The sequence below is a fragment of the Ranitomeya imitator genome, chromosome 9 (assembly GCF_032444005.1).
Source record: "Ranitomeya imitator isolate aRanImi1 chromosome 9, aRanImi1.pri, whole genome shotgun sequence".
In the NCBI taxonomy this organism is placed as follows: domain Eukaryota; kingdom Metazoa; phylum Chordata; class Amphibia; order Anura; family Dendrobatidae; genus Ranitomeya; species Ranitomeya imitator.
Window position 1 is genome coordinate 98,019,533 of NC_091290.1, and position 27,452 is coordinate 98,046,984.

The 27,452-nt window shown below is 44.8% G+C and overlaps 1 protein-coding gene across 1 annotated transcript in view; it reads right to left on the bottom strand.

Annotated features, from left to right (window-relative positions):
• Nucleotides 1–27,452, bottom strand: part of SLC12A4 (solute carrier family 12 member 4) — a 450,549-nt gene that overhangs the window by 334,986 nt on the left and 88,111 nt on the right. Inside the window, exons 4-5 of the mRNA XM_069740162.1 lie at nucleotides 21,678–21,824; nucleotides 4,433–4,487 (exon numbers count right to left, since the gene is read on the bottom strand). Coding sequence (XP_069596263.1) covers nucleotides 4,433–4,487; nucleotides 21,678–21,824 — 202 coding nt within the window. The remainder of the gene's footprint in view (nucleotides 1–4,432; nucleotides 4,488–21,677; nucleotides 21,825–27,452) is intronic.

The window sequence follows — 27,452 nt, forward strand, 5'->3', positions numbered from 1 at the left end:
ACCTTCACACATAACGATTTCGTTAACGATATCGTTGCTTTTGGTGACGTAGCAACGATATCGTTAAGGAAATCGCTATGTGTGACAGCGACCAACGATCAGGCCCCTGCTGGGAGATCGTTGGTCTCTGAACAAAGTCCAGAACTTTATTTCGTCGCTGGATCTCCCGTGGACATCGCTGGATCGGCGTGTGTGACACCGATCCAGCGATGTCTTCACTGGTAACCAGGGTAAACATCGGGTAACTAAGCGCAGGGCCGCGCTTAGTAACCCGATGTTTACCCTGGTTACCAGCGTAAAAGTAAAAAAAATGAATAGTACATACTTACCTACCGCTGTCTGTCCCCGGCGCTGTGCTCTGCACTCCTCCTGTACTGGCTGTGAGCGTCGGTCAGCTGGAAAGCAGAGCGGTGACGTCACCGCTCTGCTTTCCGGCTGCTGCGCTCACAGCCAGTACAGGAGGAGTGCAGAGAAGCAGAGCGCCGGGGACAGACAGCGGTAGGTAAGTATGTAGTGTTTGTTTTTTTTTAGTTTTACGCTGGTAACCAGGGTAAACATCGGGTTACTAAGCGCGGCCCTGCGCTTAGTAACCCGATGTTTACCCTGGTTACCCGGGGACTTCGGGATCGTTGGTCGCTGGAGAGCTGTCTGTGTGACAGCTCTCCAGCGACCAAACAGCGACGCTGCAGCGATCCGGATCGTTGCCGGTATCGCTGCAGCGTCGCTTAATGTGAAGGGGCCTTTAGCCACACACTAGCAATAAGATCGACCAAACAAGGCAAGTCTTTGTTGTCAAACCACCACAACCCCTTTGTATACCAGACCAATGCCCTAACCTTATAACTTCCCTCTCCAAAATCACTGAAAAGCTTACTGATCTTGTCTCCAAATCACACGTCACCACTTGTGCGCTTGACCCCATCCCATCTCCTCCCCAAGCTCATCACCACACTAATCCCATCCCTAACCCATCTCTTCAACCGATCACTAACTTCTGGAACCTTCCCCTCTGCTTCCAAACATGCCACAATCACACCTATCCTCAAAAAGCCATCCCTTGACCCGAGCGCTATGTTCAGCTATCGCCCCATATCTTTGCTCCCATTTGCTTCCAAACTCCTTGAGCAGCACGTCCATTATGACCTTTCCTCTAACTTTGCATCTAACTCTCTATTTGACAAGCTACAACCTGACTTCCATCCCCACCATTCCACTGAGACTGCCCTGACCAAAATTACTAAAGACTTACTTACAGCCAAAGCCAACAGACAATTCTCTATACTACTCCTTCTAGACTGGTCCTCTGCCTTTGACACAGTTGACCACTGCCTCCTACTACAGATCCTCTCTTTCTTTGGTGTCAAAGACCTTGTCCTATCTTGGATCTCCTCATACCTTACCAACCGCACATTTAGAGTTTCCTACTCCCATACTACCTCTTCATCTCGCCCCCTCTCTGTTCGTGTCCCTCAAGGCTCTGTCCTAGGACCCCTTCTCTTCTCAATCTTTACCCTTGCCCTGGGACAACTCAAAGTCCTATGACTTCCAGTACCAACTATATGCTGATTAAACTCAGATCTATGTATCTGGCCCAGATGTCACCTCTCTGATCTCCAGAATCCCAGAGTGTCCATCAGCCGTATCCTCCTCCTTCTCCTCTTGCTTCCTCAAACTAAATGTGGACAAAACTGACTAAGTATCTTTCCTCCATCTCGCGTACCATCCCTACCTGATTTATCTATCAAAATAAATGAAGTCACACTTTCCACTGTCCTGAAATCTGCTACCTTGGAGTAACCCTCAACTCTGCCCTGTCCTTCAAACCGCATATCCAAGCTCTCGCCACCTCCTGTCACCTCCAGCTCAAAAATATTTCCAGAATCCATCCTTTCCTCAACCCTCACTCTACCAAAATGCTTGTGCATGCCTTAATCATCTCCTGCCTCCACTACTGCAACATCCTCCTAGGTGGCCTACCTTCTAACACTCTGGCACCTCTCCAGTCCATCCTTAACTCTGCTGCCCGACTAATTACTCTCTCCTCGCTACACTCCTGCTTCCCCTCTTTGCAAATCCCTTCAATGGCTCCCAATTTCCCAGCTTATCGAGTTCAAACTACTAACACTGACCTACAAAGCCATCCATAACCTTTCTCCTCCATATATTTCCGAACTAATCTCTCAATATCTTCTCTCACGTAATCTTTGGTCCTCCTAAGACCTCCTCTCCGCCACGCTTATTCGCTCCTCACCCAATCGCCTCCAAGACTTCTCCCGAATATCCCCCATCCTCCCAAATTCTGTGCCCCAACACGTTCGGTTATCCACCACATTTGGATCCTTCAAACGGAGCCTGAAAACCCACCTCTTCAAAAAAAAAAAGCTTATAACCTGTAATGACCACCTCAACACCATTGGAGCTACTGCAACCCCTGACCTACTGTCTCCTTCCCCATAATCCTGTAGAATGTAAGCCCGTAAGGACAGGGTCCTCTCCCCTCTGTACCAGTGTCATTGTTAGTTTTGTTTACTGTAAGAGATATTTGAATTTTTTATGTAACCCCATCTCATGTACAGCACCACGGAATTAATGGTGCTATATAAATAAATAAAAAATGTTGCAATGCTACTCACTTGGGAGCAATCTGAGGTATTACAGGAACCGTTTCTATTTAATGTTCAGCTGGTTTATTGCAGTCCTCATAAACCACATCACAAAACTCAAACACAGACCTTGTCCAGATCAAAATACAACATAAAGTCCATACCACAGTGCTGGTTAGACCGCCTGGCTTAGTGACCTCATAAAATCATAGAATGGTAGAGTTGGAAGGGACCTCCTGGGTCATCTGGTCCAACTACCTTGCTCAAAGCAGAATTCACGAAATCATCCAAGACAGATGTCTGTCAAGCCTCTGTTTGAAGACTTCCATGGAAGGATAACTCACCACCTCTCATGGCAGCCTGTTTCACTCATTTATCACCCTAACTGTCAAAAAGTTTTTATTAATATCTAATCTGTCTCCTCCCATTCAGTTTCATCCCATTGCTTCTAGTCTTTCCTTGTGAAAATGAGAATAAATATGATCCTTCTACAATTTGACAGCCCTTGAGATATTTGTAGACAGCTATTAAGTCTCCTCTCAGTCTTTTTTTCTTCTTAGTCCTATAGCAAAGATATGCAATCCAGGAGATCTACCTACCTTCATATAAAGAACCATGTGTTAAGGTACCGTTACACTTAACGATTTACCAACGATCACGACCAGCGATACGACCTGGCCGTGATCGTTGGCAAGTCGTTGTGTGGTCGCTGGAGAGCTGTCACAGACAGCTCTCCAGCGACCAACGATGTTGAAGTCCCCAGGTAACCAGGTTAAACATCGAGTTACTAAGCGCAGGGCCGCGCTTAGTAACCCGATGTTTACCCTGGTTACCATTGTAAAAGTAAAAAAAAAAAAATACATACTTACATTCCTGTCGCGTCCCCCAGCGTCAGCTTCCCTGCACTGTGTAAGCGCTGGCCGGAAAGCAGAGCGGTGACGTCACCGCTGTGCTCTGCTTTACGGCCGGCTGGCGCTGACACTGGGGGATGCCGGGAAGCCGACGCTGAGGGACGCGACAGGAATGTAAGTATGTAGTGTTTTTTTTTTTTACTTTTACAATGGTAACCAGGGTAAACATCGGGTTACTAAGCGCGGCCCTGCGCTTAGTAACCCGATGTTTACCCTGGTTACCAGTGAAGACATCGCTGAATCAGCATCACACACGCCGATTCAGCGATGTCAGCGGGTGATCCAGCGACGAAATAAAGTCCTGATAATTCCCCAGCGACCAACAATCTCCCAGCAGGGGCCTGATCGTTGGTCGCTGTCACACAACGATTTTGTTAACGATATAGTTGCTACGTCACAAAAAGCAACGATATCGTTAATGATATCGTTATGTGTGACGGTACCTTTAGACAAATAGCTCTCAAATGACACAGTGAAACAAACCTAGGGGTGGGGATATCGTGAGCTGCTGCCTCTCCCAACTCATCAGCTGCTCACAATCAATCTGTCATGGCCAATTAACCCCTTTTAGTCCTATATGCACTAAAGATTACTTCAAGTTTATCTCCCAATCACTAGATATCAGACAGCCACCTTGCATACCTCTCCCCTCTGCCTTAGCACCTTTTACCACTAGGCATGAGATGATTGGGAGGGTATCAGCATTACCATGTACAGTGGTGTGAGAAAGTGTTTGTACATAAGCATTAAAGTTTTTCTACCAACCACTAGGTGTCCAATAGCCACTTTACAATACATACACACATTAAAGCCTGGACAAGACAACAACAAGGAAAACACATACAATATGCATTAGCTAAGGCAACTCTCCTCTACAATACAAGAATTGAACTTTTACTCATATATAAATGTTTTTACCTGGCACAACTCCATTAGTAGCAATGGCACTCATCGATATAGCAGTAAGTAACGTCTGGATGAATTAAAAAGAAATAAAAAATAAACATTTCACATAGGTAAGGAATGTAACACCTAAAAAAAATACAAACAATAAAAAAAAATTGCCAATAATGATCATATAATTTTTAAAGTTCTGGCAGATACCACTTACCAAAGATGCTGCTTACCAAAGATGCTGCAAACAGCTACTTAGTAAGGCAAAGTTCAGACCCGCTAAGGAAGATTTACAAATTCGATCTAATATTTTGAAACAAAGCAAAGTAGCCAATAGGTACTGTATGACAAAGTAGATTTTTGCTACTCATCGTAAAGTCTGTTTCTCGTAGTCTTCACTGTGGGGCTCAAAACCATAATAATAATAATCTGCTGCCAACTGAAGGTTTACACTATAACTGCATCTAAATAAAATTGGCTCCTCACGGGCAGACTACCGTATATCCTGTCTGCTGTTGTCATGCTTCTTTAGTTTGGGGAGAAAGCAGTAGGAAAAGAAAAGAATTAATGCAAGAAGAAAATATAACTGCACGCCCAACTAATTGAGGGTGCTGTGCCCCCCAGTGAATACTATGAGAAACAGATTTTATGGTGAGTACCAAAAATCTACTTTTCTCATTTGTCTAATTGGGAGACACAGAACCATGGGACATCCTAAAGCTGTCCCTAGGGTGGTAAATAATTAATCATAGTGTTACTACATAGACCTCCGCTGTAACTAAAGCAGAGGTCTGGGCTACTGCTGCCTGCAGTATCTTCCTACTAAGACTGGCATCTGCCAAAGCAAAAGTGTGGACCCTGTCAAACTAAGAAAAATGATAATTACTTACAGGTATTTGATTTTCCAGAACCATGACAGCACCATACGCGAGAGATGGCATCCGCCCCCAGGAACAGGAAACCTGCAGCTGAGATGAAAGAAGGGCACCTCTCTCCTCAGTTTGTTTCAGAGTATGGAAGATGACCGCCTTATTAGTACACACATGTATATTACATTCATTTTTGTATAGTCATTATATATATATATATATATATATATATATATATATATATATATATATAAAAAAATTTTGTGCATCACACAACCATCACCAAGATAGGGTGGGAATTAGTGCGGTGCTGTCATGGTTCTGGAAAATCAAATTACCGGTAAGTAATTATCATTTTTTCCCTTCACCATGACAGCACCGTACGTGAGAGGAAGAAATAGAAAGACTCCTAGTGTGGGACGACAGCACATAACACTTTCCTCCCAAAAGCAAGGTTTGACAGACCTAAGTCTAGCCTATAATGTCGGAAGACGGTGGAGGGTGAAGACCATACTACTGCTGCTCTGCAAATCTGTTCCACGGGAGCATTTGCCCTTTCTACCCAAGACGTAGCAATGGCACATGTGGAGTGAGCCGTTACATCCAGTGGGGGAACTTGACCAGAAGAAGAATATGAAAGTGAGATAGCCGTACACAACCACTGTGCAATAGTTGATTGAGGCCTTTTTTTCCCTGTTTGTCCCCTGGAAGGAGACAAAAAGGGCTGATGACTGACGCTAAGGTTTTGTGGCTTCTATATATTGAAGCAGGCAGCGTCTGACATAAAGACAATGGAAGGTTTGTTCTCCCTGGGATTTTGGTTTAGGACAAAATGAGGGCAAAATTATTTTCTGGTCTCTGGAATTTTGAGTTGACCTTTGGAAGGAAGACCGGGTCAGTTTTTATAATTACTTTGTCATCCTGAAAGATAGTGTATGGGGGATTCACCGAAATAGCTTGCAGCTCACAGGTACGTTGAGTTGAAGTTAGGGCAACCAGGAGGACCATCTTTAGGGTTAAGGACTTTATTGGAATGGAAGTAAGAGGCTCAAAGGGAGGAGAGGTTAGGGCATTTAAAACTACATTTAGATCTCAGGGAGCCACCTTAGGTAGTAATTTAGAGGGTCTGGCTGTAAAGGAGTCCCGGATGAACCTATAGACCCTAAGGGTGGTCAGCAAGTTTTTTATCAAATAATGCACCCAGGGCAGAGACTTGCACTTTTAAGGTGCTAGTAGATAGCCCTCTTTCTAGCCCTTCTTGAAGAAATTCTAGAATTTCTTTTACTGAAATTTCTTTGCTCGTTTCAGACAATTGTCGCCCTGAGAACTCCAGGAATCTCTGCCAAATGTTCTGGTATTTGTCTGACGTGACCTTTTTCCTGCTGGCGAGCAACGTGGTCACCAAAGGGTACGAGAATCCCTTTGCTAGTAGAAGCCCCCTTTAAAGTTCCAGGAGGTGAGATGGAGCCTGTGTACTTGAGGGTGTTGTACTGGGCCCTGGTGCAAGAGGTTCGGAGTACCCGGAAGGATCCATGGGTCCGAGATAGACAAGCGTCTGAGCCACGTGAACCATGCTCTTTTTGGCCAAAAAGGTGCAACGAGGATTAGGCTAGGTTCACATTGCGTTAGGGCAATCTGTTTAGCGCATATGCTAGTGGATTGCGCTAACGCAATGTCTCAAAAGGGATTGCGTTTGGCGATCCCGATCTGCGCTAGCGAGGAACGGACGTCGGACGCTGCAAGCAGCGTCCTCGGTCCGTCCGAAACTAACGGGACATCGATAGCGCATGCCAAAAATGGCATGCGCTAGCGATGCCCTAGAGATCCGTTGGCACATTGCGGTCAATGGGTGCACTAATGGATCCGTTACATAGCGCTAATTGCGACAATTGCGCCATGTAACGGAGTCCGCTAGCGGACACCCATTAACACAATGTGAACCTAGCCTTACTCATGCCTTGTCTTCCCAGATTTTCTTCAGGACTGTTGGGATTAATGGTATCGGGGGAAACGGATATGCCAGACGAAAGTTCCAGCGGTACAGAAGTGCATCCACTCCCTTCGGGTGTTCAGTTGGGTTAAGGGAGTAGAATTTTCTCACCTTCAGAGTTTCTTTTGTGGCAAACAAGTCTATTTCTGGAGTGCCCCAGATGGCACAGATTTTTCCAAATATTTCCTGGTTCAGGGACCACTCTCCCTGATGTAATATGTGACAGCTTAAGAAATCGGCTACCAGATTCTCAGAGCCTTTCAAGTATGTACCCGCCAGGGACAGAAGGTTGTTTTCTGGCCATATGAACAGCTCTTTGGCTTCTGCGATAAGGGATGCTGATCTTCTACCCCCTTGCCGATTCATGTAAGCTATAGTTGTGCTGTTGTTGGACAACACCACCACGTTTCCCCTGGATTTCCTTTTCTGCATGAAGAAATGCTTGCCTTACCGCTGTCAGTTCTTTTAGATTGGAAAACGCTGCTCTCATTGAGGGCTCCCATTGACCCTGTAGGACTTGACCGACCAGGTGTGCTCCCCACCCCCATGGGCTTGCATCCTTAGTTAGCACCACTGGATTCCGCACTGACCAAGGCACAGTGTTTTTTAAATTTTCTGTTCTCAGTCACCATTTTAATGAGTCCTGAACTCTTGGTGATAGAAGAATCATCCGATTCAAGTTGTATGGATTTTTCGTCTGCTCGGATAGTATCTGCCTTTGCAATTCTCTCGTGTGGGCTTTTGCCCACCGGGTCGCTGGGATTGTTGCTGTTAAGACACCCAAGAGTGACATGGCTTTCTGTAACGAAATGGGCTGTCCCAGTTGGACCTGTTGTATTTTTTGTTGAATGGCTTGAATTTTCCTCTGCGGGAGGACACACTCTTGTTTGACTGAATCTATTTGAATCCCGAGGAATTCTTGAATCTGAGCAGGAACTAATCTTGATTTTTTTTAATTTATTATCCAGCCTAGCTTGGTCAGTACCTCCAGCACTCTCGTGACTGTTCTTAAACAATTTTCTTTGTTGTCCGCTATTACAAGAATATCGTCTAAATAGGGTACCAGTATTATATTTTCCTTTCTGATCAAAGATGCCACTTCAGAAATAATTTTTGTGACTATACATGGGGCTATAGCCACCCCAAAGTGAAAGCATTGATATTGTAGATGGGTGGGAATTTTTGCAATGTTTACCACTAATCTTAGGTACTGCTGATGTTGGGCAGAAATTGGGACATGGTAGTAAGCATCTGTGAGACCTATTACTGCCATGTAACAGTCCGGGTCAGGTACTTTTATTGCTGATCTTAGCGTTTCCATTTTGAAGGTCTCCACCTGAATATAGCGGTTTAGTGCTTTCAAATTGAATATTGCTCTCTCAGCGAGCCGTCCGGTTGTGGCATGAGGAACAAGGTGCTGTAGAAACCTTTCCCTATCTCCTGGTGTGTACTGTTATTAGTACCCCTTTTTCCATGAGGAGATGGACCTCTCTCTCTAGTGTGGCCTGATTAATGTCGGCCACATGGGTCATTATCATCCGTATTGGCGGGGGGCTGGAGAATTTCAACCGCAGACCTTCCGACAACAAGCTAGTTACCCATTGAGAAGCTGATAATGCTGCCCACTGGTAGACAAACAATCGGAGTCTCCCCCCCACCGGGATTTTGGGGTCATTGGTGTTTGGGGTCAGGTCTAGGGGGAGGCTTACTGAAGAGGAATCCCCTCTCGTTCCAGGGTATGCTCCGCATGGACCCATCGGCCCCGGCCACCTCTATATCTGGACCCACAAAAGGACGAGCGAGGAGAATCCCACCGGCGTTCAGGGCGGGGGGAGGTGGAAAACGTTTTTTCTTGTCCGACGCCTTCTCTAGGATTTCATCTAAGGCTTTCCCAAAGAGATACTGTCCCTCACAAGGTACTACACAGAGTTTGACTTTTAATTGAAAGTCTGCAGCCCAATTTTTTTGCCACAATGCTCTGCGTCCTGAGTTGGATATGGCGCTTGCACGGGCAGCACATTGGGCAGAGTCGACTGAAGCATCTGCTAGGAACCCTGAAGCCCCCTGCAAGGAGGGTAATGCCTCCAGTAGCCTTTCTCTTGGGCATTTATTTTTAATCTTATCACCCAGCTCCTTTAACCACTTAACCATAGCACGTGCTGTGCAAGTGGCGGCTACCCCGGGTTTAAACGACCATGCCGCCGCCTCCAAGGCCGATTTCAGAAAAGCATCCGATTTTTTGTCAAGGGGATCTTTTAGGGCTCCCATGTCCTCAAATGGTAGAGCTACTCCTTTAGAGGTACTGGCAACAGCTGAATCTAATCTAGGATCCTTTTCTCACTTCTCGCAGACCTCCTTGTCAAATGGGTATTTGCGCTTTAATGCTTGCGGGATGGATATCTTTTTATTTGTTTTTTTTCCACTCTCTTTTGATCAAATTTAGGATATTATCATGAAAGGGAAAAATTTGCACTTATTCCCCTCCAGATTACTAAACATAGTGTCCTGAATTCATCGTTGCTCTCTAGGAGTTTCCAACCCATAGTAGCTTTAACAAGTTTGAGCAATTTTCCGCTATCTTCGGATTGAAAATAAGGGCGGCCATACTCATCGTCTGAGGAGTTCAGGTTTGAGGCATCAGAAGGGGTTAATTCTCCTGGCTCATCTCCTGAATCTAAGTCAGACCTCTGGACACTTGTTGGAGGAGGATGAGGAGGGGTAACTTTTGTAGAGTATAATGTTGCATGCTGTTTTAATTGTTCTTTAGCAGTTGATTTTACTTCCTCTCGGATGATGGTTTTTATATTCTGCAGTAGTGAAGAAGATTCTTCTGCTACTGTTTTGTCAATGCATAACTGGCAGATTTGTTTGTTATACACTATAGGGAGGGTTTCTTTGCGTAGTGCACAAGCACTATTCTTTTGCTTTGAGGTAGCTTTCCTTCCCTAAAAAACACATGGTGTAAAGACATCAGTATGCGTGTTTTGCCTTACAAAGGCACTCACCCCTCCAGGACCCTGGGTACCCCGGCAGCCTGTGTCTCTTCATCCATCTTGGGTACTGGTACCGCCGGTATTCCAGGATCCACTGTGGGCTCTGCCATTGTTTAGGAGGCAGTTGCCGCATCTACCTTTTTGTTATAAGACAGGAGCAGTGTGCGCGTCTCTGGAGCAACTTCCTCCCGGAAGTGTCCAGCACACCGGCTCCTCCGGCATGTGACGTTACTTCCTGTGCGACTGGAAGTTGTCAATTTCACTCAGAGCCAGCATCTGTGAAGGACACGCCCCTTCCCAGACCAGCCTCCTGAACGGAGCAGACGCTGGGGAGTCCAGCAGGGGGGGGATGAGGCGCAGCACCCAGCAGCTCCCTCTGACATCAGGATTTGTGCCCTGACAGCACCGTACGCGATGTGCACCGAGCCCGGCTGCCCCCCGTGGACCACAGTCTCCAAACTGGTAATCATCAGAGGGAGATCCCTCTGGAGGTAAGCGCTCTGCCACAGGCATCCACCTGCAGGAACAGAAAACCAAACTGAGGAGAGAGGTGCCACCCCCTTCTTTTATCTCTGCTGCAGGTTTCCTGCTCCTGGGGGCAGATGCCATCTCTCACGTATGGTGCGGTCATGGTGAAGGGAAAAATCTATGCAACGATTCCCACATAGCTGCCTTACAGAGCTGCAATGCCAATGTCCAGTGACAAGCCGCGCACGAAGCTCCCACTTCCCACGCAGAGTGTGCCCTAACCCTAAAAGGGGCCACCCTGGCATTCGCATTATATGCGTGGATAATCGCAGTCTTTATCCAATGGCTAATGGTCAGTTTAGAGACAGCATGACCATTACAAGGGCCACTAGATATAATAAACAAGGAATCCGATCACCTGAATGGGGCAGCAGTTGAACAAAAATAGCACCTTATGGCTCTAACAACATCCAGCTTGTGCAGAGACGTCTCAATAGTGCAGGTCAACAGAAAAGTAAAACAAGGTCTTCATTAAGGTGAAAACTAGAGCCACTTTTGGGAGAAAAGCCGGAATTGGTCTCAACTAGGGGTATATGATAAGGTGGTCTAGCACAGTGTTCCCCAACTCCATTCCTCAAGGCCCACCAACAGGCCATGTTTTCAGGATTTTTTTTAGTATTGCCCAGGTGATAATTGCATCACCTGGACAGGCAATAGTTTCATCACCTATGCAATACAAAGGAAATCCTGAAGACATGACCTGTTGATGGGCCTTGAGGACTGGAGTTGGGGAACACTAGTCTAGCGTGTGCTAGCCCCTGGAGAAAAGTCTTAACTTAGGGTTTAGACATCATATAAATAATATAAATAAATAGTATAGCTAGGGCAGACACCTCACTCTTGGGCTAGTTAAGAACTTGCCCCGCCTCCAAACCGGACTGTAAGAAGAAAATCAGTGCTAACAAAGAAAATGTGGACTCACATAAACATATATAAGCCTTCAAAGTGTAATGGTGCAGTGACTGACCGAGACAGACCTGGTGCCCTCAATATCAAAGCCTCAACAGCCAGGCCGTTAAACTGAGTGACCGTAAATTTGGATGGAAGAACAGATACAGAGACAGAAGTTCTCGACAGTCCGGAAAAGGGCATGGAACATCCACCAGGAGGATTGATAACATCCGAATACCAGGCCCTCTGAGACCAGTCTGGCGAAAAGAGAACAACTGGAACTCCCTCTACCCTGATATTTTTGAGATGTGTGGGTAGGAGCGGTAGAGGTGGAAAGAGGATAGGCAGAGAGAAATGTGACCAAGTGATTGCCAGGGTTTTGGCTGCAACTGCCTGAAGGTCCTGACACCTTGCTACAAACTTTGGCACCTTGTGGATTAGTCTAGATGCCAATACATCAACAACAGTCATACTCCATTGCTGACACATCTGCTTTAACATCTCTGGGTTAAGAGCCCAGTAAGTAGCTGATGATGACTTAAAAGTCTGAAACACTGTTGTCTACCCCTGGGACCTGGGATATGAACTCCAAAATTCCTGCAACTTCCACCATGGTGGATAAGCTTCCTGTTCTCCCTTTGTGATGGACACAGGCCACAGCCATGACATTATCTGACTGAATCCTGAATGGTAACCCTCAAACTAACTAATGCCTATGTAGAAGAGCCAGAAGGCCAGCTTTGAGCTACAACACGTTGGTTGGGAGTTTTTATCGACTGCTCCAGACCCCTTGGACTGTCAAGTGATGGAATATTGCTCCCCAGCCGAAAAGTTTGACATCTGTGGTGAACACCTGCCATTGACTAGGATGAAAAGAGCAACCCCGTGCTAACAGGGGTGAAGTTAACCACCACCGGAGAGACTGGCTACAGTGAAGTGGAAGACAAATAGGCCAAACCAGAGACCGTACTGATCTGTTTCAAAAGGCTAGTAGCGTGTTTTGTGAAGGTCTTGAACGAAATTAAGCACACAGCACTGTCTCGAATGTTGACACCATCTTACCTACAATTCTCACACAAAACTTGAGGGAATGGCTGGACGCTTCAATATTCTGATGAAAGCCTGAAGAGTTAATCTCTTCTCCTCCAGAAGGAATATGGATGCTTTAACAGTGTCAAACACTATTCCCTTACTGTGCTAAAGACCTGGATCCCTTCATCTTCTTATCTATGCACAAATGGGCTATGTGGGGAAGCAGACAAAAGCTAGTTTGCTTACAGACCTCTGCCCTGTACCTGACTACCATCTGTGTCAAGGCATATTGGTCCAGCCACACTGACGTGAGAGAATAAAGACTAAGCAATTACAGCCTGCATTCTCTGTCGCTATGCGAGTGAAACAGAGTGCACTGTTACTCTGTTACAGGCATTCCTGTAAAACACAAAAAAAGAAAATATGGTTAACGCTAATCAAAGAAAGGTCAGAGACAGACCAGGCCTCCAACTGACACTAGAAAAAAAAACTGAGTAAGCCTGACTCCAGCAGGCAAGGTATAGTGTGCTGAGGAGTAGGAGCCAGTTTTGTTTAGATGTAATAATCGTGTCAGCCTCCAGACAGCACCACCAGACTATCCAATGGTTTTGTGACCCCCAACAAAATAAATGCTAAAAAATATTTTTGAAGTGTTAGGTAGTCAATTTACTTTTTTTTTCCTTTTTCAAATGTAAAGATATGCAAAATTTATCACCCTGTATGAACCACTCTAGTCTGAATTTACAGTGTTTAAATATTACACAGGAGTATTAAATCTGCCCTGGCCATTTTCATTCTTAACTTAAGAGCATATTAAGCAGCATCTGAAATCATTTAAACAGGGTATGTAGCAGATCTCAAAAACAAATTTGTGCTTTTTTAAAAGAATGTTAAATAAAAGATTACATTAGTTATTTCTGCAGAATAACATTTAACACTGTTACGAGATCTCATGCACTTAACACCTCAGGGTATGAGCACAAGTTAAATATTTGGCTTTCTGCATCTCTTGGCACGAAAAACGCATGTTTTTTTACATGCGTTTTTGGTGCAGAATTTTCCCCAGTAATTAGTATTGGTGAAATTTGCTGAAATAGACCAAAACTGCAAGTCACATATAAATAAACAACATGTACATAAGACTTGATCATTCTTATTCACTTTGTTGGCATAAGGAAATCATACAGGTTTTGTGACAAATCAGCACTGAAAAAGTCATAGTTACTCACCGATAACTGTGTTTCTCGGAGCCCATGACAGCACCACGGAGCACCACAGAGAGGGGATCCGCCCTTCAGGGACAGGAAACCTACAGATAAAAGGGCGGTACCTCTCCTTGCATCAGTTGGTTTACAGAGCATCGGAGGACCTCCAGGTTAGTTATAACAGAGAAAACATATTATAACATTGTTTATTAGAGGAACACCGTGCCTATATTATGTTACGTTAGTTATATATAAGTGCTCACCGCACTCGTGATGGGAAGGAATAAGCGGGTGCTGTCATGGGCTCCGAGAAACACCGTTATCGGTGAGTAACTATGACTTTCTCGGTCTCCCATGACAGCACCACGGAGAGAATTGCAGAGACTAAGCTTAGGGAGAGACCACAGCCTCGAGAACCGTTCGCCCGAAGGTCAAGTCAGACACAGAGGCTAGATTTAATCTATAGTGTCTAAAAAAGGTTGATGGTGATGACCAAGTGGCCGTTCTGCAGATTTGTTCAATTGATACCTCTGACCTCTCAGCCCATGAGGTAGCTACCGCTCTTGTGGAATGTGCTTTTATACCATCCGGGATTGTATTCCCCGTGGATGAATACGCCAAGGCTATTGCCTCCTTTATCCACCTTGCCAAGGTACCTTTGGATGCCCGGAATCCTTTCCTGGGACCCTGAAAACAGACAAACAAAGAGCCTTCCTTCCTATACTCCCGGGTGGAATCTAAATATTGGACTAGACATCTCCTGACATCTAAATTATGGAAATTTCGCTCTCTCTCACTTTTTGTGTTTGGGCAAAAGGACGGCAGGGATACTTCTTGTGACCTATGAAATTTGGATGCCACTTTTGGCAAATAGGCCGGGTCAGGTTTAAGAGTGACTGTCATCTATTATTTTTGTAAAAGGTGGGTCAGCAGACAGGGCTTTAATGTCACTTATTCTGCGTGCAGATGTTAAGGCTACCAGAAGAATGGTCTTAAGTGATAGTGTTTTTATTGGAATTGTGTCTATGGGTTCAAATGGAGGACCCGTTAGCGCAGAGAGGACTAGGTTTAGGTCCCACGAGGGTATTTTTTGAGTAACTAGAGGTTTTGATCTTGTTACCGCTTTAATAAATCTTTTTACCCATGGATTGGCCGCAATATTTTGATTATAGAATGCTCCCAGAGCTGCAATCTGTACTTTTAGAGTACTGACCGCCAACCCCTGTTCCAGACCTTTCTGTAGGAATTCAAGTATTTTATTAATTGAGGGCCCCTCCTGGACTTTCACCTTGGAGAGAGATAAGAATTTTCTCCCAGTTTTCCCATAGGCTTTAGTATTAACAGGTTTTCTACTTTTTAATAACGTAGCTATTAAGTGTTAGGGCTAGCGGAACGCACCAAATAATAAGATAGGTAGAATAAGGTGCGTTCGCAGCCCGGGGTCCACCGTGCAGAGATGGAACCTGCTGCCAAGTAATGACTAACTATATGGCGGTACAATGTGAATACACACGGGTTAACTTCACCCTGTGTGAAGGAAGCGAACCCTGTTAAGTCACACAAGAGCACATGCAAGGAGTCTCCGAACTCAGTCCTAAGACTTGGGATCTGAGTCTGTGTAGACTACTTGCGGTCGACACCGCAACTGAGGTGTCAGCGTAACCAAAATAATAACAAAGGAATGCACGAGAGTGCGTGCGGTGCCGCACTGGCGGACGCCACTAACCACCCAGGCTTGGGTCAGGAAAGCGCTGTGAAAGCGCACGGCACCGCACTGGCGGACTCAGCAACTAGATGCTGTATTAATGTGTAACGTGCTGTTGGATAAGTCGGGCGCTAGATAGCAATCATACACCTTCCGAGAACAGTCATCCAATAGGGAGGGTTATTTAAAGAGCGACTTTCACTCACAACACACACACGTTTACAAATGTACACTAGAGCAGGGTCGTGCGGCCATGCGAGCCTTAAATAGCTGCAGCACGTATAGGACCTTTCAAAGAAGGACCAATGGAATTGCTGCAGTACCTGAGCATGTGACCCTAGATCTCCACTGAGAGATCTTGCCCTGGGCATGCTCAGTGTGTGCAAAGTAGGACTTAGTCTCAAAAGCGTCTGCTCGCCGCTGCCCAGCACTGGCTTCAATGGCAGAAGCTGGAAAAGCAGCAGCCCTATGCACAGAGTGAGACTGAGCAAGATGCTGGGACCGACGTCTCCGCTGAGCAGACTCCACTGCGGCTGGAGAAGAATGGGAGACCGCAGCAGAGATGGTTCGAGATTCCCCCTGTGTAGAGGCGGGAACTCGACACCTAACACTAAGTTGTTTGAAAAACCCCTTTCTTTTAATAGTCTCCGTTCAAAATCCAGGCTGTTAAATGTAAGTTTGTTGCCTGCGGGTGGAAGACCAGTCCTTGCTGTAGTAGGTCTGGTATAGTCGGTAGGATCCATGGGTCTGAGACCGATAGTATCCTTAGCCAGGAAAACCATGTCCTTTTTGGCCAGAATCGAGCTATAAGGATCATTTTTTATTTGTCCTCTCTGATTTTCTGAATGACGTACATTTCTGTTATCTGGTTGTAGATTGGTTTAGGGACCACTCGCCTTATTTTAACCGAGTTCGACTCAAGTAATCTGCTTTTTCATTGTTTGACCCCTGAATATGTAGTGCCGAAAGAGATAGTAGATTTTCTTCTGCAAGACTGATAATTTTGGCGGAGGAACTCATCAGTGATCGAGACCTTGCTCCTCCCTGGTGATTTATATATGCTACTGTCACTTTGTTGTCCGAAAAAAATTCGGACATGATGTCCTCGAATGTAAGTCAGAAAAAATAGAAGAGCTCAATGCATCGCCCAAAGTTCTTTTTGGTTTGAGGATGCTGATAGTTCCTGAACTGTCCAGTTTCCCTGAGTCACTCTATCTCCCATGTGAGCCCCCCACCCCCTGGGAATCGCATCAGTTGCTATTACACGAGATATTTTTGCTATCCAAGGGATTCCCTTTGAAAGGTTTTGGTCCTTTCTCCACCAGAGAAGGGAATGAATAACTGAAGAATTTAGAGTGATGCGCCCTTCTAAATTGTTTTTAGTATTGACTGCATTTCCAGAATAAGCCATTGAAGCTCTCTCGTGTGGAATTGTGCAAAAGGTACTGCTGGCAGGCATGAAGAGAGAGAGCCCAGTAGCGACATCGCCCTCCTTAGTGTCATGGAGGGATTGTGTAGAGTTCGCGCTACCATAGTCATTATATTGTCTTTTTTGGAAACTGGGAGCCGGCATTCTTGAACCTGGAAGTCTAATGTTAGTCCCAGAAACTCCTGAATTTGGCAGGATTCTAGCCTTGATTTTTTTTTGTATTTATGAGCCAGCCTAAGTGTCAGAATATTTATCACTCGGTCCCGCTGTTCCCTGCAACTTTGAGCCAAGTCGCTTGCAATTAGGAAATCGTCCAAGTAAGGGACTATTAATATATTTTGTTCCCTTATGTGAGCCATCATTTCCGCCACTATTTTTGTGAATACTCGTGGAGCTATTGAGATTCCAAACGGGAGGGCTCTGTATTGGAAATTTCTTACTTGTACTTCTATGGAGACCGCCATCCTGAGAAATTTTTGGAATTGTTTGTGGATGGGCACATGGTAATATGCATCGCTTAAGTCTAGCACGACCATGTAGCAGTTCGGGAAGAGGATTTTTATGGTGGATTTTATGGTTTCCATTTTGAATTTTTGTTTTTTACGTATTTGTTCAGGTTTTCTAGATTTATTATCGTTCGATAAGAGCCATCGGGTTTTGGCACTAGAAATAGTGGGGAGTAAAAACCTATTCCTATTTCTTGAGGGGAGATCTCCTGAATTACAGACTTCTGTAATAGGGATATAATTTACTTTTCTAGTGCGGTTGGCTCTGCTACTGAGGACCTTGTTCTTGTTACTACATAATTTTGGGGGGTAAAGAGAGAAAATCTATTTTTAGACCGGAGTGAATTAGATTTAAAATTCAAGCATTGTTGGATATTTTCTTCAAGGCGGGTGGAACAAAGTGAGTCTTCCCCCCACTGCGGGAAAAATGTAATTTAGAGTTTTTTTTGTCACGGGAGGTGTTGCCAAAAAGGTAACCCTTGTCCCTTCATCCTTTGTCCCATTTACTTTGGTCTCTGGGGGGCCTTCGGCGAAAAAAAATCTCCGGTTCCGAAAGGACTGTCTGAATGGAGCTGGTCCCAGGTTTGGAAACCCTTTCTTTGTATCGGGACTAGTGTTGAGCATTCCGATACCGCAAGTATCGGGTATCGGCCGATACTTGCGGTATTGGAATTCCGATACCGAGATCCGATATTTTTGTGATATCGGGTATCGGTATCGGAAGTGTAAAATAAAGAATTAAAATAAAAAATATTGTTATATTCACCTCTCCGGCGGCCCCTGGACATCAGCGGGAGGATCCGGCGTCCGGCACGGCTTCTTTCTTCAAAATGCGCGCCTTTAGGACCTGTGGTATGACGTCCCGGCTTCTGATTGGTCGCGTGCCGCCCATGTGACCGCCACGCGACCAATCAGAAGCCGCGACGTCATTCCTCAGCTAAAGTCCTAGAATGAGCGCCTTTTAGGACCTGAGGAATGACGTCGCGGCTTCTGATTGGTCGCGTGGCGGTCACATGGGCGGCACGCGACCAATCAGAAGCCGGGACGTCATTCCACAGGTCCTGAAGGCGCGCATTTTGAAGAAAGAAGCCGTGCCGGACGCCGGATCCTCCCGCTGATGTCCAGGGGCCGCCGGAGAGGTGAATATAACAATATTTTTTATTTTAATTCTTTATTTTACACTTTAATATGGATCCCAGGGCCTGAAGGAGAGTTTCCTCTCCTTCAGACCCTGGGATCCATGAGGATACATTCCGATACTTGATGTCCCATTGACTTGTATTGGTATCGGATATCGGTATCGGCGATATCCGATATTTTTCGGGTATCGGCCGATACTATCCGATACCGATACTTTCAAGTATCGGACGGTATCGCTCAACACTAATCGGGACGGAGATCCTCTACCCCCATAGTAGCTCTAACAGCTTTTACTAGAGTATTTACCTCATCTAGTGGGAAGCAGTGACGGCCTGAATCCTCATCTGAGGAAGATAAGGAGGAATCAGATTTATTAAGGCTAGGTTCCCATTGCGTTAATGGGAACGCGCTAACGGACAGCGTTGCACGGCGAAATTAACGCCGTGCAACGCGTCCGTTAGCGCGCCCATTCACGGCAATGGGAACGCGCAGCACTAGCGCGTGCCATGTTCGGCACGCGCTGGCGACGCGCCGGTGTTTTCTGGCGCACCGCGGACGCTGCTTGCAGCGTCCGCGGCGCGCCCGCGGTCCGTTCCCCGCTCTCGCAGATCGGGAAACTGCGAGAACGGGGACGTTACCGCGACCCCGGAACGCGGCCCCGTGAAAAACATTGCGTTAGCGCAATCCGCTAGCGCTAAACGGATTGCACTAACGCAATGTGACCCTAGCCTTAGAATCAGAGTCCTCAGATGTAGACTGGTCAGAGTTGGAATACACCACATCTTTTTTCTTATCTTTCACCTTTTTGAAAAATGTAAGGGCGTTCTGAACCTCAGATCTGATTATCGTTTTCAGTTCAGATGCGAAATCGGGGGTCTCTTCACATAATAAGCATTGTATACATGAGTTACAAAGCTTTTTGTTCCAGGCTACTGGCAAAGCTTTGTTACAGGTGGGACAGGATCTATTTTTCGTTTTCTCCAACCTCTTCTTTCCCTATTAAGGGAGAAGGAACCCCATTACAAAAAATGAACTTTCTCGGAAGTCACTCACCATTCAGACGTGGACGTAGGTACCGGTTCTGGAGGGGGGCCCGGATCTGGTAGAGGAGACTCTTGAGAAGGAGATTTGGTCACTGCAGATCTGCCGCGCTGCATTGAACGACTGCTGGACCCACTTCTCCTGGTTCCCTTGGGGTCTGCCTGCTTTTTATGATGCTGGTGCTGCTGCCTAGGCTGCTGCTCCTGCTGTGCGTTGCTGTCCTCCATGTTTCCAGGGAGTTAGTGCACACATGCTTGTTGCACAATTTCCCTTTTTGAATTTGGCGCTACCCCCAGCGTCCAACGTCCTTCCGGTCTCTACGTTAAATCCCCGGGGAGAAAACACTATCGCGCATGCGCGCGGTGATGACCCGGAAGTCCTACCGTAGTTCCGGAGCGGCGGCCATCTTTGTGCACCCGGAGCGTGCACTTACCGACACAGGAGCTCCGGGTATGTCAGCGCCCCATCCTCTTTCAGAGTGGCGGCGATTCTCCCCCCGCACACCCTGAAGAAACGGTTCCAGCGATGGTGGCTTCGGGCACCGGACAAGCCGCAACAGCAGCCTCCTCGCTGCCGGAACCGGATGACCGGCCCCGGGTCCTTTGGATACGGCATCTTCTTTGCATTTACCGCGCCGAAAGAAAAGAGATTCCCCGTCAGGGACAGGAAACCAACTGATGCGAGTGAGAGGTACCGCCCTTTTATCTGTAGGTTTCCTGTCCCTGAAGGGCGGATCCCCTCTCTCCGTAGTGCTCCGTGGTGCTGCCATGGGAGACCGAGAAAAAAAGCATACCAACAATGTGTGACAATCAAAAGTTGACAGTTTTGCCCTTTTTTTATTGGTCTACTGAATATTTCATTTTTTTAATTCATCATGGTTTGTGATATGGGCTTTTAGTTTTAGTGGGCACAATATGCTTATTTTTATATTCATTAAAGCGTTAATGTTCACAGGGTAATAATGCAGAGCAGCTTACAGATTCCTTCTCCCTGTCCACCCCAGACAGACAAAATGGTGACAGCTGCCCTCTTTGAAAAAGACCATAAAATTGCACCCAAATAAAAAAGCCTATATTTCTGGAACCCATAATGGAATTAAAAAAATAAATACGGTAAATAAATAAATAAAAAATAAAATAAAAAAAAAAGAATACTCAGGAGGGCAGCAGGCAATAAAAGCAAAAACTGGTCACCAGGTCCTGTTTAAGGCTACTTTCACACTGGCATTTTTTTTAATACGTCGCAATGCGTCGTTTAGGGGAGAAAATGCATCCTGCAAAGTTGTTTGCAGGATGCGTTTTTGCCCCATAGAGTTACATTACCGACGCATTGCGACATATATTGACACACGTCGCAACCATCGTGCGACGGTTGCGAAGTGTTGTGGCGGACCGCCGGGAGAAAAAAAAACATTAAATGTAACGTTTTTTGCTGCCGACAGACCGCTTTTTCCGCCTCCACCTCCCCGCACCTCACAATGGGGAAGCAGATGCGCCGGAGAAATGCATCCGCTGCACCCGTTGTGCGGCGCAACAAACGCTAATGTCGGAATCTCGGCCCGACGCACTGCGACGGGCCGAATCCGACGCTAGTTTGAAAGTAGCCTAATCCCTTCACCACCAAGCCTGTTTTCACCTTCTTGACCAGAACAATTTTTTTAAATTCTGACCACAGTCAATTTATGAGGTGATAAAGGATGAGGTTTCACAATGGCAATGCCCTATTGGAGCATACTCTACACCTTCTTTGTGATCTTCCCTTCTTCGCTGTTTGGATAACCTTTACTGGAAAATGTTTACCTGGGACGAAACGGGCACTATCAGTTTCTAAAGTACTGGGACCCCCACCTTCTTGAGTGCCAAACATTAAGGCCTTGAGGAATATCTACTGAAACTGAAGGAAGATCCCCTTATAAAATAAATTATTTAAAATTTACTTACACAGCAACAACACATTAGTACAATAAGAAGGGTTTGCAGTACTCCAGCTGTGCCCACTATCCATGTCAGTCGAAGAAACAGTATCACTCCTAGGATATTTTGTAGACACGGAAGGTAGACACCCATCAATGTGCCCATACTAGGAGACTGTAAGGCAAACAAAAAAAAAAAAAAGAAAACACATGATCTATTGATCTCTGAAAAAAAACATTGGTGGTTACAAAGAGAAATGTTGGTTACATTGATATTTGTGTCCTACAAAGGACAAGCCCTGATGTGGTCAAAGTAAAAATAACAGTTACAGCTCTAAGAAGAAGGGAAGAAATCAAACTAAAGCTCAAAAAACAAACATTGGCCATGGTGGGAAGGGGCAGTGGAAATACTAATTCTCCATTATAAAGCAGTTTGTTTGAACGAGCATTTGTAGGAACACTTGTTTTCAGAGAATTGTAGGGTGAAATGATTTATGAGCCAAGTAAGAGAATAATTACAAGACATGTGCTGATGAGTATAACATTCAGGTAACAATAATACATTAGTACATTAGTTGAATTAGGCTGTGTGCACACGTTGCTTTTTCTTGCGGCTTTTTTGCGGTTTTTCTCGATAAACGCTATAAAACCGCAAAAAAAAAAAAAATGCGTACAATAAGCATCTCATCATTTAGAATAAATTCTGCATGCTTTGTGCACATGATGCGGTTTTTTACGCGAAAAAAACGCATCGCGGTAAAAAGCGCAGCATGTTCATTAATTTTGCGGATTTCCCACTACAAAATGCATTGGGAAATGTCCGGAAAAAACCGCGGCAAAACCGCATGCGGATTTCTTGCAGAAAATGTCCGGTTTTTCTCAGGAATTTTCTGCGAGAAATCCTGAACGTGTGCACATAGCCTAAGGGCTTGTTTCCACTTGCGAGACACACGTCCGTGTCTCGCATGTGAAAACCAAGCTCTGGCGCCGGCACTCCAGAGCGGAGCGTGCGGCCGCATAGCAACACATGGAGCCGCACCCTTCGCTCTGGAGTGCCGGCACCAGAGCTTGGTTTTCACATGCGAGACTCGCACGTATTTCTCACAAGTGAAAAGGAGCCCTTAGGAATAGAAACAGTCTAGTATCTTTTTAGTGACATCTCCACAAATATCAATTATTCATCATCAAGAGATCTCTAGATTGCAGTACCTAACGAAGTGATTTTAACAAATCAACAAGCCCAAGAAGTAACAGCGCTGAAATCAGGGTGTCTGACAATATTTTATTAAGCCTTCAGCTTCAGATGAAAAACATGGTAAAAAAGATTCCTTTGAAAAACTCCAATAGCACTGGCAACACAAAAAAAACATCAGAAAAGTTAATATGTCTGTTATAGAGTTTGATGTGCTGACTCCAAAAAATGCTTAGTTTTGCTCTATCACATACAGTTTCTGAGAGAGAAGTATTTTTATTATTACGTTATTTCTGCATTTTCAATGTATGTGGTTTTTCCTATGTTATTCCCATGTCTTTGCTTACATAGTTACATAGTTATTAAGGTTGAAGGAAGACTAAGTCCATCTAGTTCAACCCATAGCCTAACCTAACATGCCCTAACATGTTGATCCAGAGGAAGGCAAAAAAAACCCATGTGGCAAAGAGTAAGGCTACGTTCACATTGGCGTTCCGCCAATGTGCGTCGCTGTTGCGCCGGCGACGCGCCGGCGACGCAGCGGCGACGCGCCCCTATGTTTAACATAGGGGACGCGTGCGTCGTTTTGGTGGCGTTTTTCGCCACGTGCGTCGTTTCCGACGCTAGCGTCGGACGCAAGAAAACGCTACATTGTAGCATTTTCTGTGCGTCCGATTTTCGTCAAAAACGACGCACGCGTCGCAAAACGCGCACGTTTTTGCGCGCGTTTGCGCGCGTTTTTACGTGCGTCGCGCGTTGCGTCGCCGACGCAGGGCGGCGCAACGCTAGTGTGAACCTAGCCTAAGCTCCACCTTGGGGAAAAAAATTCCTTCCCGACTCCACATACGGCAATCAGACTAGTTCCCTGGATCAACACCCTATCAAGGAATCTAGTGTATATACCCTGTAACATTATACTTCTCCAGAAATGTATCCAGTCCCCTCTTAAATTTAAGTAATTAATCACTCATTACAACATCATACGGCAGAGAATTCCATAGTCTCACTGCTCTTACAGTAAAGAATCCGCGTCTGTTATTATGCTTAAACCTTTTTTCCTCCAAACGTAGAGGATGCCCCTTTGTCCCTGTTTCAGGTCTATGATTAAAAAGATCATCAGAAAGGTCTTTGTACTGTCCCCTCATATATTTATATATTAAAATAAGATCACCCCTTAGTCTTCGTTTTTCCAAACTAAATAGCCCCAAGTGTAATAACCTATCTTGGTATTGCAGACCCCTCAGTCCTCTAATAACCTCGGTCGCTCTTCTCTGTACCTGCTCCAGTTCAGCTATAACTTTCTTATACACCGGAGACCAGAACTGTGCACAGTATTCTAAGTGTGGTCGAACTAGTGACTTGTATAGAGGTAAAATTATGTTCTCCTCATGAGCATCTATGCCTCTTTTAATGCATCCCATTATTTTATTTGCCTTTGTAGCAGCTGCCTGACACTGGCCACTGAATACGAGTTTGTCATCCACCCATACACCCAGGTATTTTTCATTGACGGTTTTGCCCAGAGTTTAGAATTAAGCACATAATTATACATCTTATTACTTCTACCCAAGTGCATGACCCTACATTTATCCCCATTAAAGCTCATTTGCCATTTATCAGCCCAAGCTTCTAGTTTACATAAATCATCCTGTAATATAAAATTGTCCTCCTCTGTATTAATTACCCTGCAGAGTTTAGTGTCATCTGCAAATATTGAAATTCTACTCTGAATGCCCCCTACAAGGTCATTAATAAATATGTTAAAAAGAAGAGGGCCCAATACTGACCCCTGTGGTACCCCACTGCTAACCGCTACCCAGTCCGAGTGTGCTCCATTAATAACCACTCTTTGTTTCCTATCCCTGAGCCAGCTCTCAACCCACTTGCACATATTTTCCCCTATCCCCATTATTCTCATTTTATGTATCAACCTTTTGTGTGGCACCGTATCAAAAGCTTTTGAAAAGTACACCCAGGTCTTTTTCATTGACGGTTTTGCCCAGAGTTTTAGAATTAAGCACATAATTATACATCTTATTACTTCTACCCAAGTGCATGACCTTACATTTATCCCCATTAACCCCTTCACCCCACAGCCTGTTTTCACCTAAGTGACAGGGCCAATTTTTACAATTCTGACCACTGTCACTTTATGAGGTTATAACTCTGAAACGCTTCAACGGATCCTGGTGATTCTGACACTGTTTTCTCGTGACATATTGTACTTCATGATAGTGGTAAAACTTCTTCGATATGACTTGCATTTATTTGTGAAAAAAACAAAAATTTGTCGGAAATTATGAAAATTTAGCAATTTTCAAACTCTTAGTTTTTATGCCCTTAAATTATGGTGTTATATCACATAATATAGTTAATAAACAACATTTCCCACATGTCTGCTTTACATCAGCATAATTTTGGAAACATAATTTTTTTTTGTTAGGACGTTATAAGGGTTAAAAGTTGACCAGCGATTTCTCATTTTTGCAACAAAATTTGCAAAACCATTTTTTTACGGACCACCTCACACTTGAAGTGACTTTGAGGGGTCTATATGACAGAAAATGCCCAAAAGTGACACCATTCTAAAAACTGCACCCCTCAAGGTACTCAAAACCACATTCAAAAAGTTTATTAACCCTTCAGGTGCTTCACAGGAATTTTTTGAATGTTTAAAAAAATTGAACATTTAACTTATTTTTCCCAAGATTTTTACTTCAGGTCCAATTTGTTTCATTTTACCAAGGGTAACAGGAGAAATTGGACCCCAAAAGTCGTTGTACAATTTGTCCTGAGTACGCCGATACCCCCTATGTGGGGGTAAACCACTGTTTGGGCACATGGCAGAGCTCGGAAGGGAAGGAGCGCCATTTGACTTTTCAATGCAAGATTTGCTGGAATTGAGATCGGAGCCCATGTCACGATTGGAGAGCCCTTGATGTGCCTAAACAGTGAAAACCCCCACAAGTGACACCATTTTGGAAAGTAGACCCCCTAAGGAACTAATCTAGATGTGTGGTGAGCACTTTGAACCTCCAAGTGCTTCACAGAAGTTTATAATGTAGAGCCGTAAAAAAAAATTTATATTAATTTTCACAAAAAAATTATCTTTTTGCCCCAAATTTTTTATTTTCCCAAGGGTAACAGGAAAAATTGGACCCCAAAAGTTGTTGTGCAATTTGTCCTGAGTACGCCGATACTTCATATATGGGGATAAACCACTGTTTGAGCGCATGGCAGAGCTCGGAAGGGAAGGAGTGCCATTTGACTTTTCAATGCAAAATTGGCTGGAATTGAGATCGGACGCCATGTCGCATTTGGAGAGCCCCTGACGTGCCTTAACAGTGGAAACCCCCCCACAAGTGACCCCATTTTGGAAAGAAGACCCCCTAAGGAACTTATCTAGATGTGTGGTGAGCACTTTTAACCCCCAATTGTTTCACTAAAGTTTAGAATGTAGCATGGTGAAAATTAAAAAATCATTTTTTCTTTCCACAAAATGATGTTTTAGACCGCAATTTTTTTTTTCCCAAGGGTAACAGGACAAATTAGACCCCAAAAGTTGTTCTCCAACTTGTCCTGAGAACGCTGATACCCCATATGTTGGGGGGAACCACTGTTTGGGTGCACGGCAGAGCTCGGAAGGGAAGGAGCGCCATTTGAAATGCAGACTTAGATGGATTGGTCTGCAGGCGTCATGTTGCATTTGCAGAGCCCCTGATGTACCTAAACAGTAGAAACCCCCCACAAGTGACCCCATATTGGAAACTAGACCCCCCAGGGAACTCATCTAGATGTGTTGTGAGAGCTTTGAACCAACAAGTGTTTCACTACAGTTTATAACGCAGAGCCGTGAAAATAAAAAATATTTTTTTTTCCACGAAAATGATATTTTATCCCCTATGTTATTATTTTCCCAAGGGTAACAGGACAAATTGGACCCCAAAAGTTGTTGTCAAACTTGTCCTGAGAACGCTGATACCCCATATGTTGGGAGGAACCACTGTTTGGGCACACAGGAGAACTCGGAAGGGAAGAAGCACTGTTTTACTTTTTCAAAGCAGAATTGGCTGGAATTGAGATCGGACGCCATGTCGCGTTTGGAGAGCCCCTGATGTGCCGAAACAGTGGAAACCCCCAATTATAACTGAAACCCTAACCCCAACCCTAACCCTAGCCCTAACGGGAAAATGGAAATAAATACATTTTTTTACATTTTATTATTTTTCCCTAAGTAAGGGGGTGATGAAGGGGGGTTTGATTTACTTTTATAGCGGGTTTTTTTGGCGGATTTTTATGATTGGCAGCTGTCACACACTAAAAGACGCTTTTTATTGCAAAAAATAGTTTTTGCATCACCACATTTTGAGAGCTATAATTTATCCATATTTTGGCCCACAGAGTCATGTGAGATCTTGTTTTTTGCGGGACGAGTTGACGTTTTTATTGGTAACATTTTCGGGCAGATGACATTTTTTGATCGCTTTTTATTCCGATTTTTGGGAGGCGGAATGAATAAAAACCAGCAATTCCTGAATTTCTATTAGGGGGGGGGCGTTTATACCGTTCCGCGTTTGGTAAAATTGATAAAGCAGTTTAATTCTTCAGGTC